Source organism: Procambarus clarkii, chromosome 30 (assembly GCF_040958095.1).
Source record: "Procambarus clarkii isolate CNS0578487 chromosome 30, FALCON_Pclarkii_2.0, whole genome shotgun sequence".
In the NCBI taxonomy this organism is placed as follows: Eukaryota; Metazoa; Arthropoda; class Malacostraca; order Decapoda; family Cambaridae; genus Procambarus; species Procambarus clarkii.
Genome location: NC_091179.1, coordinates 17,819,226 through 17,835,603, shown reverse-complemented (window position 1 = coordinate 17,835,603; position 16,378 = coordinate 17,819,226). Strand labels below are relative to the sequence as shown.

Genomic DNA, 16,378 nt, shown 5'->3' with positions numbered 1-16,378 from the left:
AAGTCACCCGAAGGTCGAACTACTGACCCTCCCCAGGATGCAACCTCACAAAAAGCTGGCCAACTTTTGGGTACCTATTTACTGATTGGTGAATAGGGGGGCATTGGGCGAGAGGAAGTGCACCCAACCATTTCTGTCCTGTCCGGGATTCAAATACAAAATTCCTGATTGAGTCAAGAACGAACCCAATTGTACTACCTTGTGCTTGTAATTTCTTTGCCAGTAGTTCATGTGATACCTTATCAAAAGCTATATTGAAGTCCATGTATGCTACGTTTATTGAAAGTCTTTTGTTTGAATAGCTGGTTACTGTTTCCACCCTACCCAGGTTTCTAACTAGGCCTGCTTTCACTTGTGAGGAGAGCAGGTGAGAGTGCTAGCCATTACACAACAATATTTGGCAATTGTCAATTACCAATTTAGATTTTATTGGTAACTGCCAATTACCAGTATAAACCACCAGGAATACTGCCCAGGTTTTGATCACTGTTGTGATATAATTGTCTGCTGTTGTTGTTAAAGATGCGCTATCTGGAACAAGAAGTTGCAAGTAGCACGGGCTATGGTGAGCTCGTAGTGGATATATAATTGTCATTCCCATTGCTATGACCACTCATCATTCATGTCTGGTAAGTACAAGTAAACACACAGGATGCCACTACTTACTCTCACAATCATGTGTAACCAAAAATACATGTGATAGAAAAATACCAAGTTCAGAGTAGACTTTATTTTTAGATGACAGTTTGGCTGCAGGGTATTCATCATAGTTGATAAAGCATAGTGCAAGTTGTCTATTGGTACAATTCATACTCTGACTGTTTTTCCTGTAGTGTCTTTGCCTTCCATTAGATTTTTTCACTGCTGTATTCCATAGCTTTTGTAATATCTACAAATGCTAAACTTATTAAACAATAAATCTAATATTGTAAAGTTTATAACAATGCATTTTGTTTTGTTGAGTGAGGAGAAAGATACCAAGTATCCAGCGGAGGTCACCTTCAAGAGGTGTTGATCCATTGCATCAAATGCACATTATCACTTATGAAAGCACACAGGACGAAAGAATAACTCTTACATGCACACACTTATTTACCTATACCCATTTGAAGCAATATTTATTACATTCAGTATAATTTTTGTCATTGTACACTACAAAATTTAAATTTGTTGCCAATGTAATACAATTGTTAGATTTCTCATGCTATCTCCTCCCTTTTCAAATGAAAAATGACAGGATTTCATCGATACTGTATCTCCATTTAACCTTATATTGCTTTTTACAAGCTAGAGATGTATCTGTCAGACCTGTCAAGCTGCCCCAATTCTTGTGAGCAGTTATAGGGACTTCACAGCCTTTAGGAGTGGTAACTAGACATTCTACAATCATAACACCATTATGGATGTCAAAGATCAACACAGTTATAATGATGATTGTCTATTGTGCTGCTAATCATATATTTTTACAGAAAATTATTGCACTTATGCTTTCTGGTGGCTTTTTTTCACAGATTTTGTAGTTGATCTCGGATCCCTTGATTCCCTTCAGTCTTGTTGAGTGAACCAGATTCTGGTCCTGGCTCCCAGTAGACAACAGATGGGCCTCAAAAGCCTAATGTGTTGGGCTAAGGCTGGTGGTACCAGTAAGCTCAGGGAGCTACTGAGTGTTCCTTTTCACAAACAGTAACAGGTAAAGCAATAGGATTGCTAATTAAATAAAGAAAAAATCAGGTATTAGAGAAAAATAAATACGAATAAATAATTGTCTAATTTTTTGATACTTTTTTTATCTTTATATTTCACAGATTTACATTTGTACTTTTTCTTTGAGCATAAAAGAAATGACTTATCAAAAGAAGTCGTAAAGCCAGTATGGCCATATACCTCTGTGCGTGTTAGAGTTAAGAGAATATTCATGAGTCTCTAGATACCATTCAGGATGCCAATACAAGAGCAGAAAGAGGAATGATGTCAGTGGAGACAGATTCACAAAGGATTTTATCAAGGTGCAACCGACTTGCAGGAACAATGGGAAAATAACATTTCCAATTCTGAAAATCAGGACATCTTCAAGCAGCAAGCAGGTGAGCAACTGTTAGGAGAACAACATTGTTCTGAAAATAAGGTACAAGACTGTTCTAGGCGATAAGTCACAATAACGTGGCTAAAGTATATTGACCAAACCACACACTAGAAGGTGAAGGGACGACGATGTTTCAAGACAATCGACTTGAGAATGGTCCAGGACGGACCGAAACGTCGTCGTCCCTTCACCTTCTAGTGTGTGGTTTGGTCAACAAGACTGTTCTATATAGCACCCATGACATTTTTGTAGCCAGAGACATTTCCCCACTTCCTATTTTGAGGACATGAGGTAGGTCACATCTGATATACAGTAATGATGACTTACAGTGGTGCCTCGATTAACGAATTTAATCAGTTCCGGTACTGAGCTCGTCATGTGAAACGCTCGTCTTGCGAAACAACAACAACACTGTCGTCGGAGGCGTCCGAGAACCAGCGGGAACGCTAGGAAGCACCATGTGGTTTGCTCGTTAATCGAGCAAAAACTCGTCAATTGAGACAAATTTTCTGCGAGTGGTTCGCTAGTTACTCGAAATGCTCGAAACTGGAGTTGCTCGTCACTCGAGGTTCCACTATATTTGTGTAGTAGGTTGCCAGCTATCCTACCAATGGTTGAGAATTACATTATGTATGACAGGGTTGAAATCCTAATAAGATTCTTAGGTTAGACATATATAGACATTATTGTCTATAGAATGAGAATGGGTGGATATTTATAGGAGCTGCCTCCTATGGGCCAATATGCCTTTATGTAGTTACCTTGATTCTTTGTTCTTATGTAAGTTATTTGCTTTTGGGAGATGGAAGAGATACAAATACCAGATAGAGAGAGGTCTACTGATGCTAAAAGTGGCAAAGAAACCCTAGCTCTCACTGAAGAAAATTAATTAAAAAGACTGACTATAAATGATATTAGACAGCATTAAAGCAAAAGGACTTAAGATAATATCATGTATGATAGGTTAATTGGTTTGAGAATGTAGTATTAACTATGATCTTGCCATATACATTTAAAGATATCCCCAGGGTTTTCAAAAATTGCTCTCTTCAATTACAAGAGAAGCTTAACAAATTACTAGTCACAGAGTTTAATATAAAGTGAAGGAATCAGTAAATTAGATTTTCAGCTTCACAACTTATTAGGTTATATTTTAAAATGCTATGTACAATATATATTAAATAATAGAACTTGTGACATTGTAATATTTGAATAAAATAAATATCCAAAGCCTAATACATGCCTTTTCAAAGCAAAAATTCCGTTCTACATTTGTCAGCTATCATCTTAGCAATGGAGAGTGAAGATGTTGCACCTGGTGATGGAGCATTACGACAGTGTAGAATACGGGATCCTAATGGTGATCCAGTTTCTCTATGAAAAACAAAATCATCTTCTAATGATCCGTCAACATTCATGGCTTGTGCTCGCACACCAGTTGGGCCACGGGAAATGTCAGATGCTCTGACCTCTGGAATATACTTCCGTAGTGTTGCAACCTGAAAGTATAAAGCTTATTGCAGACTTTTGGAAATTAAACTTTATAAGTGTTGTCTAATCTTTCAGCTTAAACACTACATTTCTTGATTTCCTATTCAGTACATGTATAGTAACTGATGTTCTTGATCTTTCCTTATTTTGCTGAATCAAGTCAAGGATCATGTTAGTAAATTGTTTGACTTCTTGAATGACATGACATGTAGAGTGCCAGTTAGTTTCAAATTCCTTAATATAATGTCTCAAGTCTAAAATCCATAAAACCTATTTCTGTTTTGTGTAAGACTTTCAGTTCAGTACCTGTATTTTTCTTGCTTGTTAGAAGTTTATAGATAATTTCTCAATATATCTGCAGTTACTGATCTGTTATCCGGCCCATGTGGGCTTGAGATATTTATTCGGCATAGGTAATATTTATCAAGACCTTACTAAAGAAAATTTGAATGTTAACTGACTTCTAATGAAATATTCATCAAAGTTCTGATGTTTATAATGGACAGATTACCCAGGTATCATTTGTTATGATTTTTTTTTAATATACTGTACAAGCAAAATGACAGTTGTAACAGATACGGGTACTAACGAAAAACAGGACAGTGACTAAGATTGTAATTTATAAGCTACAGTATTATATTTGGCTACTCCAAGAAATAAGGATTCACTATGTCCATACTGTCTGTACTCACAACCAGCACGAGAAGAGATTTCAAACTGTCCCTGCAGGGTCATTGAGGTGCAATGGAGGCACTTGGGAATAAATAAATCTAGCCCAGAGTGACCAAAATGCTCATTCATAAAGCTCAAGTTTTTCACACCCCTGCCCTGACAACACTGGAAGCCAAGGAAGTGTCCTGGTTAACTACTAGTTTGACCTGGTTGGACATCCCCGCTGATCAACACCATCAGCACTATGCACATGTGCTTGTCCCCACCACCACCAGACCACCTCACATACTTCCTGATTACTGTGTGTCTCATGACAGCCAACAGGTTGGGATTGATTTCAATAAACAGTTTCACTGCTCTTGATCTTTGAAGCCTGTGCTGGTATGTGGTGCCTAGAAAGATTTATGTTTACAGATCCTTTTGTGTTCCTGATTATTTTCCTGTCTTTGAAGATTTGGCACCAGTTGTGTGCAAAAATGGCTTCACACAGGCAATATCAGTGCTTGGCATGTAGAGCAAAGCTCTTGGTAAAACTGCAAAAAGACTGATTAGTGCAGTAGAGAAATGCCACACTGACTTTTGTGACTTGACAGGTTACTATTTTGCTTCTTACGTTTTACTTGTTGAGCTCAGTGTTGATTTTATCCAAGACCTTCTGGCTGTTCCGAGCCTTGTTTACAGTGGGTGGCTTACAATACCACTGATAAACTGCGAGTTCACAAAAAAATATCAACAGATTAGCTCACATTCCAAGCATTATTTGGGGCACTGTAGAGTCCTCTTATCCTCAGGTAAAGAAAGGTGCTGTATGGGGGCCTCTGCTCACACTTTTTGTTGTCCGGGAGTTGTGGCTCATTGTCCTCTCATTAAGTGAAATGTGTAATTTTTCCTGACTTTGCATAATCCTCACCTATGGACACAGTGAGTACTTATCTTGTGGAGCAGCCTAATTATCTGTTCAGGAAAGCACTTTACACAAGACTGAAAGCCTGATCTTTACTGAAACGAATCACTAATTTTGAAAATACAGTATAGTGAATAATACTGAAAGAAGCATCAACTCCTCAAAATGCAAAATATTTTATCTTGCCCAATTTTTTCTCAAAATACACATTGTACTAATAAGCAAATTAACATAGTTCATGAAATGGCAAGATCAAACAATGAATTTTATCACAGAACAAAATTTTATACCTGAAGCGCAGGAAAAGCTGAACGCATCACTTCCTTGAACCCAAATCCTATGAACTGCAATGCCAACTTCTGAAAGCCACGATATGTGACAGCTTCCCATAATTCATGCAAATCAATATCTCGCCACCTGAAACACAACAATAACTTACTTGCATAGCAATAAAAGGAAAAATCAAAATGTATAAAAATGATTGAAATAATATGCATTAGGCTTTCTGTAAAATTTGCAGTTGCTATACTATACAATCAACTGTCATATTCAGTACCATTTACTCATACCAACAACTTACTCATAACTTGTCCTAATAAAGTTATTTAATTGGTGGATCTGTGTTGCCCAGTTAAGCTTGCAATTGCTATCAGACTCGTCACCAAAAGGCTTAGCTTTTCTAGCTGTCTGTTGCCTGAGGTGTTACATTTATTTTATTTATTTATTTATTTATTTATTTATATATACAAGAGTTCTTACATTCTTGTACAGCCACTAGTACGCGTAGCATTTCGGGCAAGTCCTTAATCCTATGTTCCCTGGAATATGACCTTGCGAAGAATCGTTTAACAACCAGGTACCCATTTTACTGTTGAGTTAAACAGAGGCTACAGTTAAGGATTTTCGCCCAGTAAATCCTCCCCGGCCAAGATACGGACCCAAGACAAAGCGCTCGCGAAACACCAGATGAACGTCTTAACCATTACACAACGGGGACTGCCACATATTTTGTTTCTTTTGCCTTATGCTAAAAATTAAATAGAATTTTAACATTTCATAATGAAATAATAAAATAAGTACAGTGCAATCTTAAAAATCTGGAACTCCATATAGTGGAAACCTTAGAAATGTGGAGATTTTGCAATCGAAAACCAAAAGTTAAATCATAAGGAGTTTTTGACCTTGGCGGCCCAAGTCTTGTGGTTTGTTTGCCCAAGCTGATTTGGCTACATGCCCTTTGTTTAGCAGTGCCATGCCATCTGCTTGCTATGCCCAATGCTTTTGGGCTATCCTGGTTGTCAGAGCAGTGTTCTTTTATTTTGGGGTTAGAGCCTCGGGCATCTGCTTCGTGACTAGTGTTTTCTGGTTGAGATTTTCTCAGAACTGTCTTCCAGATCTTCCATCTAACAGAACTAACCACCAGACCTAAAGATCTGGTGGTTAGTTCTCAAGGTGCTGAACCAAAAATCAGAATGGTTTCTGGTTTCCGTACCTGGATCCTCTGCCCAATGGTTTCCTGATTTACCTTTGGACCTTTCAGTTTCAGCTAGCCAGTGGTCTGTCTTCATTCCCTTGCTACACGGCTGATGTTCGGGTTTGAGGCTTCTTTTTAATGGTTCACCCGGGTGTTGGTTTTATGTTCTGCCAGAGGGTGTTCTTGTTTTTGTATTGTATTTTGGCATTTGACACACTACTGGTGTGCCTTTATCCCAGGACCTCATTTTCTGCTTTCTTCCACAGGTCTGGCCACAAATTTTTGTTTTGAATTTTGTTCTTTTTTCAGAAAATCTGGCCTCTGCTGAAGAGTCTTGGGTTAGCTATAAGGAGCTACTGAGAGGGCCTCCCAGAAATCAAGCACTAGGTGCAATGAAATGCCCTCAGGAGCTCCCTGCCACCGGTCTTCACCTTTGGTGGTAGTCAGGTGCATCACAATTAGGGTGTTTATTCCACAGCAATGTTCATTTACACCTTCTTTCTTCATTTTTTCTTCAATTAGTAGTTTAGCTTATTTTGTTGTGCTTATGCTTCTGGTGGAGTTTTTCTTGGTTTTGGGTTCATCTCTGATTGTCAAGTTCCCCCCCCCCCCTCACCTCTTAGAGAAAGCCAGATTCTGACCTTGGCTCCAGATAGGCAAGGGGTGGGTCTCAGCGGTCTGGTGCATCTCTCTAAGGCCTGTTTATGTATGTATATATGTATGTCCAACTGATTTATTTATACTGTAGTAGCAAGTGAAATTCCTTATTATATTATTACTGTACTATGATATTTGCTGGTACCATATAAATTAACAAATTCAACAACCAAAATTGGATGAACACAAGATTAAAAAGAATGAATCAAAGACATGATTGCAATAAACTTTCCTAGAGATAATTAATTAAAATATTCACTAACCGATATCCCTCTCGTTTGAGAGCAAAAATTGCATTGGGGCCTAGCCATATGTCGCCATTCATCCGGGGAGTAAAGTGCACGCCCAAGAATGGAAAACGAGGATCTGGTACCTGAAATGTAATCCACAATTTTTTAATAATGTAATTTGCTGAACATAATTTGTTACAACATTACTTTTACTGTTCTATCCTATTATTTATTTAAACACTATACATGTATACTGTATAAGACTTTTAATCAATATAAAATACCTTTCTGAAGAAAACCATTTGATATTTTCCTATAGTAAGAAGCCACTGTCAGAAATAGGATTCACGAGCCATCAAAAAGGAAAATTTTCAGGTACGAGACTTTTTGACATGATCATGTACTTATCAGTCATGGCTGGATTGTGCTTTTTCTCCAGTACCTCCTACCCATCTTATGTGACTGCAGCAATGCTTATAAAGATCCCTGTGGTACCATTACCTGACTGTCATCCTGCCAGACTGTTCATGAACCCAGTTTATTCTTACCTTAAAAGCAGCTGAATGTAATAGATCAGAATTTTTTAATTTTTGGAACCAAGCAGTGCAGCAGTTTATTTGCATAACCTAGCAAGAACTAAATAAACATTATTATTTCAAAGAAAATATTACACTTCTCAAAACTTACAGGATATATATTCCCTCGCACTAGATGAGCTTTTTCTTTCTTCAGAAGAAGGTACTCTCCTCTAAAGGGTACAATTCGAGGGTCCTCAGAACACCCTGATAACTTTGCTAACTTGTCTGATTGCAAGCCACCACAAGTTAACACGTATTTGCATCGCACAACCTGATGGGAAAATACTGTATATTGATTTACCAATATAGAGTTCATTAAATATTAAAATTCAATAACTTTTTTTTTTTTTACTTACCCCAGAACCAAGTCAACTACAAAACAGGGAAATAAAGTGTGGACATGGTAAAATTCTTTTATCATGTCGTGGCACAGTCGATTAAGGTGTTTCTGGGATCCTCTTGGACGTAGGTTTGAACCCTCGTCACGGCCCTTGTGGATTTGTTTAAAGTGTGGGTGTTTTGCTAGTACGATACGTCTCCCATGATGCTCCTCAAAATGGTATACATATTGCATAAGATGAAACTTTAATCTCAATAACTTTGAGCCCTTAATAATCAGAAAAATTAGTTACAGTATCTGGGCTACGTAAGTCCTTAAGATACTTTGATATGTACAGTAGTTGATTGTAGTGCTCATATTTAAATACATTCACACATACTAACTCATAAATGAAGACAAAACATGCACACATATTTCCACTCAAAACCCAATACCAGTACAGTAATAAATAAAAGGAATGAGTAATTCTGACACTAATAATAACATGTTAAATATTTTTAAATATTGTAGTTTATATTAAACAGAATGCAGTATCCTGCTGATATAAAACTTTGCAAACTACAAGGCTAGTAGATCAAACATAGAAACCATGTACTGTACATAAAATTTAGGTTACAAAAACATGATACAACAGCTACAGAGAACACTTGCTTTTCCATTACTGATGACCTTGACAGGATACTTCACATCTCTTTCACTGCCCTCTATGAACTGGAAGTCTGTTACTTTGAAGTCGAGATGAATGCTGCCACCAGAATCACGAAAGTTCTTGCCATAATGCTCCGTCACTAATCCCCAATCAACAATGCCAGTGTGTGGAGACCAGATTGCCTTTACACCCTGGAAAGTAATTCTTTATATATATTATGACCTAAGTTTGCTGTTCAATGTAATTACAGTGTTAAAGTGGCCGCTGGAAAGTGGATGCCTAACTGCCATCACATGAAGATAATTAGGAAATATCTGAAAAATATTCTACATGATGATACTGAATATTCCTTCATGGAAATGTGTTATGAGATACAGCATTAAAGGTACAGATGCCAATAGATCGTTCAAGTTGAAATGTCTAGCCAGTTAAAATATTAAAAACTGCTGAAGTGAAGTGAAAACAGAAGTCTATCATTAGTGTTAATCTGTCTTGTCTTAATTCACATTACCAACTATTCAGAAAACATAACAAGTACTATAGTATACTGTATTACAATACTCTTACACATCAAGAAACATCACTATTTACAAACATTATGTACACAAGAAGAAAAAGGAGGAAAGGGGATTTTGTTAACTGTATCAGGGTTGAGTAAAGAACAAAAGATAAGAGGAGGAAGATAGATTTACACACATGCAAAATAATTCCTAAAATAATAAATATTATCAACTTACTTGACAAAAGGGCTCATACTTCTTTATTTCATGTCCCTCAATAACTTCTACATCTGGTACTCCGTTATGAATTGCCCGGTCAAACAGGTCCATGAGCCTCCCAACTTCTTTATCATTAACTGCCACAATCAGCTTCCCACATTTTTTATATGGAATTCCTGAAGAAAAAAATTTCTTTATATAATCAAAGTCTTGAGAAGTTCTTTGCTCATTATAATAAAATAAATGCTTAAGTGAAATGATTAGTAATACAGTACTACAGTCTAGCATTCAAAGTTATTTTTATTTACAAAAACATACATGACATTTTATTACAGCTTTAATTTCTACATATAACAGGACCAGTGAAATGTACTGCATGTTTAGCAAAGCCCCTTATTACAGTAATGTATACACAGTGAGAGTGGTCAAGCTAATGCCCCACACTCCTCTCGCATCTTTCTGGCTGGTATGTATCTCAGTTTTCTGTCAAATTTGAGTGCTTCTGTAGCAATTTCGAGAAAATAAACCCTGTAACAACAACAACCTCCTGCGTTGCTGCCCTTTATCGTGACGGATGCACAAATTAAGACTCGGTTTCCTGGTTCGCTCTCAAATTTGTGTAAAATTTATGGTTTCAAATCTTTTTTGGATTGAGATATTTTGGACTTCCTTTTTCAGATTTTTTTATGCTTTACAGTAATGTACTACAATTTTATAATAGCTCAAACAAAGAGACACTTCTTCAATTATATACTGTATACAGATATGCGAGAAATTAGCCCCCAAACTATTTCCTTTAGATAATGTACAAAGTATAGTATATTCTTTACATGCCTGAAGGATAATGCAAGCTTAACAAGAACACCAAAATGAAATTGATAATGACCAATTTTAAATACATTTTCTAAATAAATTTAAAGAAATTCAAATGCAGTTACAATTTAAAGAAAACACAAATAATGTACAGGTACAGCACAAAAATTTATATACTGTAACTACAGTATATAAATAGCAGCTGCTGTTTATAAATGTCTTATGTTTAGCTGACAATCATTTTCAAATTCTTCAACAATTCAATAATGTTCTCATCTCTCTTTTTATATTACATATAAAAGAGGTTCCATTGCCCCAAAATGATTTTCATTGATATATCAAGCCATAGTGATTGTTATTACTATTATTATTATTATTATTATTATTATTATTATTATTATTACTATTATTATTATTATTATTATCCTATACAGTAGTGTAGTTCCTGTCCTGTCACACCTCTTGTATACATTTTTTAAGATCAGATGCCATCAGGAAATACATATATAGTATACAGCTCAACGTTCATTATCCACAAGCATACGGTGTCATCATTGATTAAATAAGCTTAAATTAAATAAAAAGTTGTTCAACACAGTTAATTCTTTTTACCTTCTTTATCCAGGTACTCATAGGCAAGTTGGAGGCCCTCAACACACAGCTTAGCCTTGAGAGAGCCAGGTTTGTAGTAGATACCGGCATGTATCACCCCACTGTTGTGCCCACTCTGATGGAATGCTGCAATACAAGCATTATTTAAAACTTACAATGTGGCAAAACAAAAATAAAAAGAGCAGACTAGTATTACAGATAATATGCAGAAACAAAGAATCTTAACATTCACAACCCTACTGACTTCTATATCTAAAAATATTATACAGTATATATTTTTTTTTTATACCTAAAAGGGGTACCCATATATGTGTGTGTGTGTGTGTAGAAAATCCACAGAGAAATGGTAAAGATATGAACGTTTCGGCCGATCAAAGCTGTTGTCAACACCAAACTCTGGTGTTGTCTGGAGTCTCTGGCATGTCAAAAATATATATATATATATATATATACATACATATATACAAGTATATATTAATGAGGATCCTCTTCTGCAACCCATTGCTCAAGAAGAGAATCTAAATGTACAGTCTACGTTTCCTGTTTTTTTTTTTTTTTTTTTTTTAAATACTGTACTGTAGTGGGTTATTAATTTCATTGATTAGTGCACTTCATTCTCATATATTATTGCATTTGGAAGATCATTCAGACCCTGTATTTACATGCCAATTTTCCTCTGGTTGGGTCAGAATCTTTGAAAATCATATACAGTACAGTACATACATTGTTAGCTTCTTGTGTGGTGTCCATGGGTTCTATTGCAGCCCTAAGAAACATTTGAGATCAGGATTAGAATTGTACAGTAATTCAGATCTTTGATAGAAAATAGATATAAGAGCATATGTAGCACTATTATATTTATCACATTTAAGGATATAGGTAAACATACTGGATGCTATCTGGGATTGGAGGCTGTTATTATTAAATTGCTGATCTGAATTGAGTAAATACCGTAGGTGAGATATGGATAAAGTGAATAATACTCAGTAGTGTTATCAGGGCTGATCAAGATAATGAATATCAGAATTTAGAGAGTATGTCTACAGTTTCAGACACTATTTTTTGTTTGTTATATATACAAGAGTTCTTACATTCTTGTAAAGCCACTAGCACGCATAACATTTTGGGCAGGTCCTTAATCCTAATTTTCCCCGGAATACTATCCCACCAAATCGTCAAACAACCAGGTACCCATTCACTACTGGGTGAACAGAGGCCACAGTTAAGGATTGGGGCCAAGTCAATCCTCCCCGGCCAGGCCAAAGCGTTCGCGAAATGCCAGGTGAGTGTGTTACCACTTCGCATAGGACACTGCTATTTATTATGGTTTACTAAAACCATATACTGTACTTATTGTTCCTAAAACCATATAAATGGTTTCCAATAAACCATTTATTATGGTTCCTCACAGTTGGGGACAGGAAGGAAACAAACCCGGATCTTTTGGTTTTGACCCAACTGTGCTGAACCCTCAGCTAATAGCCTAACACTGATCATTATGATTAAACATTAGATATCAGTATGGTGAAGAACTGCAAAGTTTTGTTGAAAAAAAAGTCACCCAGATAAAGCTGTGGCAGACCGTTACATTAACCTTTTTAATGAGATATGGAGTGAAAGAGATTTATAAATAAAGTAATTTCATTTATAATAATGAATACCATGGTTCCATACATTGAAATGCTGAATAGATTAATTTCTTACCAAGCCGGTTCTCCTTCTCTACAACACCAAGTTTGAGGTCTGGGTGTCTGAGCGCCAGCTCTCGAGCCGTGGCCATACCTACGATGCCCCCTCCCACCACCACGATATCATACTCTGGCTCATGGCTGAAATTATAAGAATACAAAAATTCAGACTCTTCGAAATGCAATTACTCCTTTATGCTAAGTATTATATCATGATTTATAAGTTCATGTAAAATTGTGTCCGCCCTTCAATTTATCTTTCACAACCATGAATGTATTCTGCATGTGTATACATTTACATATGAATGAAATATACAATACTCATCAAGATGTACCCAAGGGGTCAAATATAAACATTGCCTTCTGTACATTCTGACTTTAATGCACTGACTCAGATTCAGTACAATCAGATATTCCGGATTCAATTACCACGGAAGACAGAAATGGTTGGGCATATTTAATTTCACCTAATGTATCTGTTCACCTAGCAGTAAGCAGGTACTCCCAGAGTTAACTATTTATATATTGGTAAACATTTATATATATATATATATATATATATATATATATATATATATATATATATATATATATATATATATATATATATATATATATATATATATATATATATATATATATATACAGGTATATATATATGTATTTATATATAAATATATGTGTGTTTATATATATATATATATATATATATATATATATATATATATATATATATATATATATATATATATATATATATATATATAAAATCATGATCAACAGCCTGGTTGATCAGTCCGGCAACCAGGAGGCCTGGTCGACGACCGGGCCGCGGGGACGCTAAGCCCCGGAAGCACCTCAAGGTAACCTCAAGGTATATATATATAAATACATATATATATATATATATATATATATATATATATATATATATATATATATATATATATATATATATATTTATATATATATATATATATATATATATATTTATATATATATATATATATATTTATATATATATATATATATATTTATATATATATATATATATATTTATATATATATATATATATATTTATATATATATATATATTTATATATATATATATATATATATATTTATATATATATATATATATTTATATATATATATATATATATTTATATATATATATATATATATTTATATATATATATATATATTTATATATATATATATATATATATATTTATATATATATATATATATTTATATATATATATATATATTTATATATATATATATATATATATATATATATATATATATATTTATATATATATATATATATATATATATTTATATATATATATATATATTTATATATATATATATATATATATATATATGTCGTACCTAGTAGCCAGAACTCACTTTTCAGCCTACTATTCAAGGCCCGATTTGCCTAATAAGCCAAGTTTTCCTGAATTAATATATTTACTATAATTTTTTTCTTATGAAATGATAAAGCAACCCTTTTCTCTATGTATGAGGTCAATTTTTTTTTATTGGAGTTAAAATTAACGTAGATATATGACCGAACCTAACCAACCCTACCTAACCTAACCTAACCTATATTTATAGGTAAGGTTAGGTTAGGTAGCCAAAAAAAGCTAGGTTAGGTTAGGTTAGGTAGGTTAGGTAGACGAAAAAACATTAATTCATGAAAACTTGGCTTATTAGGCAAATCGGGCCTTGAATAGTAGGCAGAGAAGTGCGTTCTGGCTATTAGGTACGACATATATATATATATATATATACATATATATATATATATATATATATATATAGTTACCTACCTAAATTTTAACATTAATTAACAAGGTATATGGATGCTTGATACATGTAAAGCAGTGCCCTAAAGGAGTTAAAGGTTCAAGGACAACTGTCAATGGGTTGCGGCTCCTGCCAACTGGCACTGATATTGACCTTCAGAGTATATTGCCTCGCTAGTACGGTCTATACGGCAAACTTTCCACTCCCAACCCCGTGACATTCACCCGGTGCTCACAATCTCTCGTACCTGCGACTGATGTGCGTACCTGGTGGCCGAAGATAAATGTCTACACACTGCAGAAGGCGACTGATTACGTGACAAATGATTTTGACAACATCTGAGGGCGCCGGTGAGGAGTCTGGGAAGGAGCATCTCGCCTCTCTGATATCCTGAGATGTTGTGAGTGGAACTCAGCTGGCTGGGACCTCGTGCTGGCACCACGGCTTGACCAAACTGTTCTACTGCACTCTTTATTTTTTTGTATTATATAATTGTAGATTTATACATGTTGAAACCCAATTCAGTGTAGGAGAACTGCAACATACATTGTCTTATATCTGTAGCCTAATTAACTTGATAAATTTGAATGAAAATTCGAAAATTTTTGCATACACACACATTATATATGTACAAGAATGTAAGAACTCTTGTATATACTAACAAATATAAAAAACTGGTTGTTGACTGCTGGTCTTGACTAAAAAGTCAAGACCAGCAATCAACAGCCAGTTAACACATAATGCCCGAAACGCTGCGCGTACTAGTGGCTTTACAAGATTGTAAATACTGTACTATGCTATGTATACTCATAAACCCAATGTACTTTCTTGTATATAAATAAATAAATAATTACATCCTACCCACCTCAAGACCCCGAGCCAACGCAGGGATCAGAGTTTCTAAGGCAGGGTCTAATGACCCTGCCTTAGAAACACAAGCAGCCGCAAGATCATAAGCTGCTAATGTTGAAGCATGTAATACCCTTTCTGTATCCCCTATGTTATGTCATTCATCCACTTGTTCTGTACCACCTCATCCAAAGAGAATATAAGCCTGTGCAAAAAGCACGGTAAACTTTACTGGCTATTCATGCCCGTGCCACCTCTTGGGTGGCTTAATCATAATAATAATAATAATAATAATAATAACAATAATAAATGTTTATTTAGGTAAGGTACATACATACATGAAATTTTTTTACAAAGATTGGTGGACTTATAGATAGAGCTAGTACATACAATGCCTGAAGCCACTATTACGCAAAGCGTTTCGGGCATGAAAAACTTAAATGACTAAAGCTTAATACTAATTGAGGATAAAGAGTAAAATGAAAACAAGAAATGAAAACATAGCTGAAAAAGCAGCACAAATACAATTCTGTCGACTAACAGCGCTCTTTAAAAAAAAAGACATTGGTTGACAATAGAGGGGTAAGGTAGGTTACAGGGAATTTATTAGGTATAGCTTCGTTTTTATCTTAAACTGGTTGAGAGAGGTACAGTCTTTAACATGGTTGGGAAGGTCATTCCACATTCTGGGCCCCTTGATTTGTAGAGCATTCCTAGAGTACGTCTTAATCAAAGACGTACTCTAGGAATATCAAAACTGTATTTATTTCTGGTGTGGTGCTCATGGGTTCTGTTACAAC

The 16,378-nt window shown here is 35.1% G+C and overlaps 1 protein-coding gene across 1 annotated transcript; it reads right to left on the bottom strand.

The window, feature by feature from the left end:
- Window positions 1-715: 715 nt before the first annotated feature.
- On the bottom strand, window positions 716-15,154 carry L2HGDH (L-2-hydroxyglutarate dehydrogenase). Its single transcript, XM_045754086.2, has 9 exons — window positions 14,996-15,154; window positions 12,927-13,051; window positions 11,223-11,348; window positions 9,816-9,973; window positions 9,081-9,269; window positions 8,199-8,360; window positions 7,545-7,654; window positions 5,441-5,567; window positions 716-3,582 (listed from the first exon to the last, which is right to left on the bottom strand). Exons 1-9 carry the CDS (start codon window positions 15,100-15,102, stop codon window positions 3,331-3,333), a joined length of 1,356 nt encoding a protein of 451 aa, XP_045610042.2. The 5' UTR covers window positions 15,103-15,154; the 3' UTR covers window positions 716-3,330.
- Window positions 15,155-16,378: the final 1,224 nt, after the last annotated feature.

Bases quoted from the DNA above. Each gene is read 5' to 3' on its own strand.
- L2HGDH (XM_045754086.2), bottom strand. From the start codon at position 15,102: ATGCTCCTTCCCAGACTCCTCACCGGCGCCCTCAGATGTTGTCAAAAT. The intron at 8,361-9,080 runs GCAAGTGTTCTC...TTTTCCCATCAG, and splicing joins AGGTCATCAGTAATGGAAAA to GTTGTGCGATGCAAATACGT. The intron at 5,568-7,544 runs GTTAGTGAATAT...GTTGTGTTTCAG, and splicing joins CTCAAACGAGAGGGATATCG to GTGGCGAGATATTGATTTGC.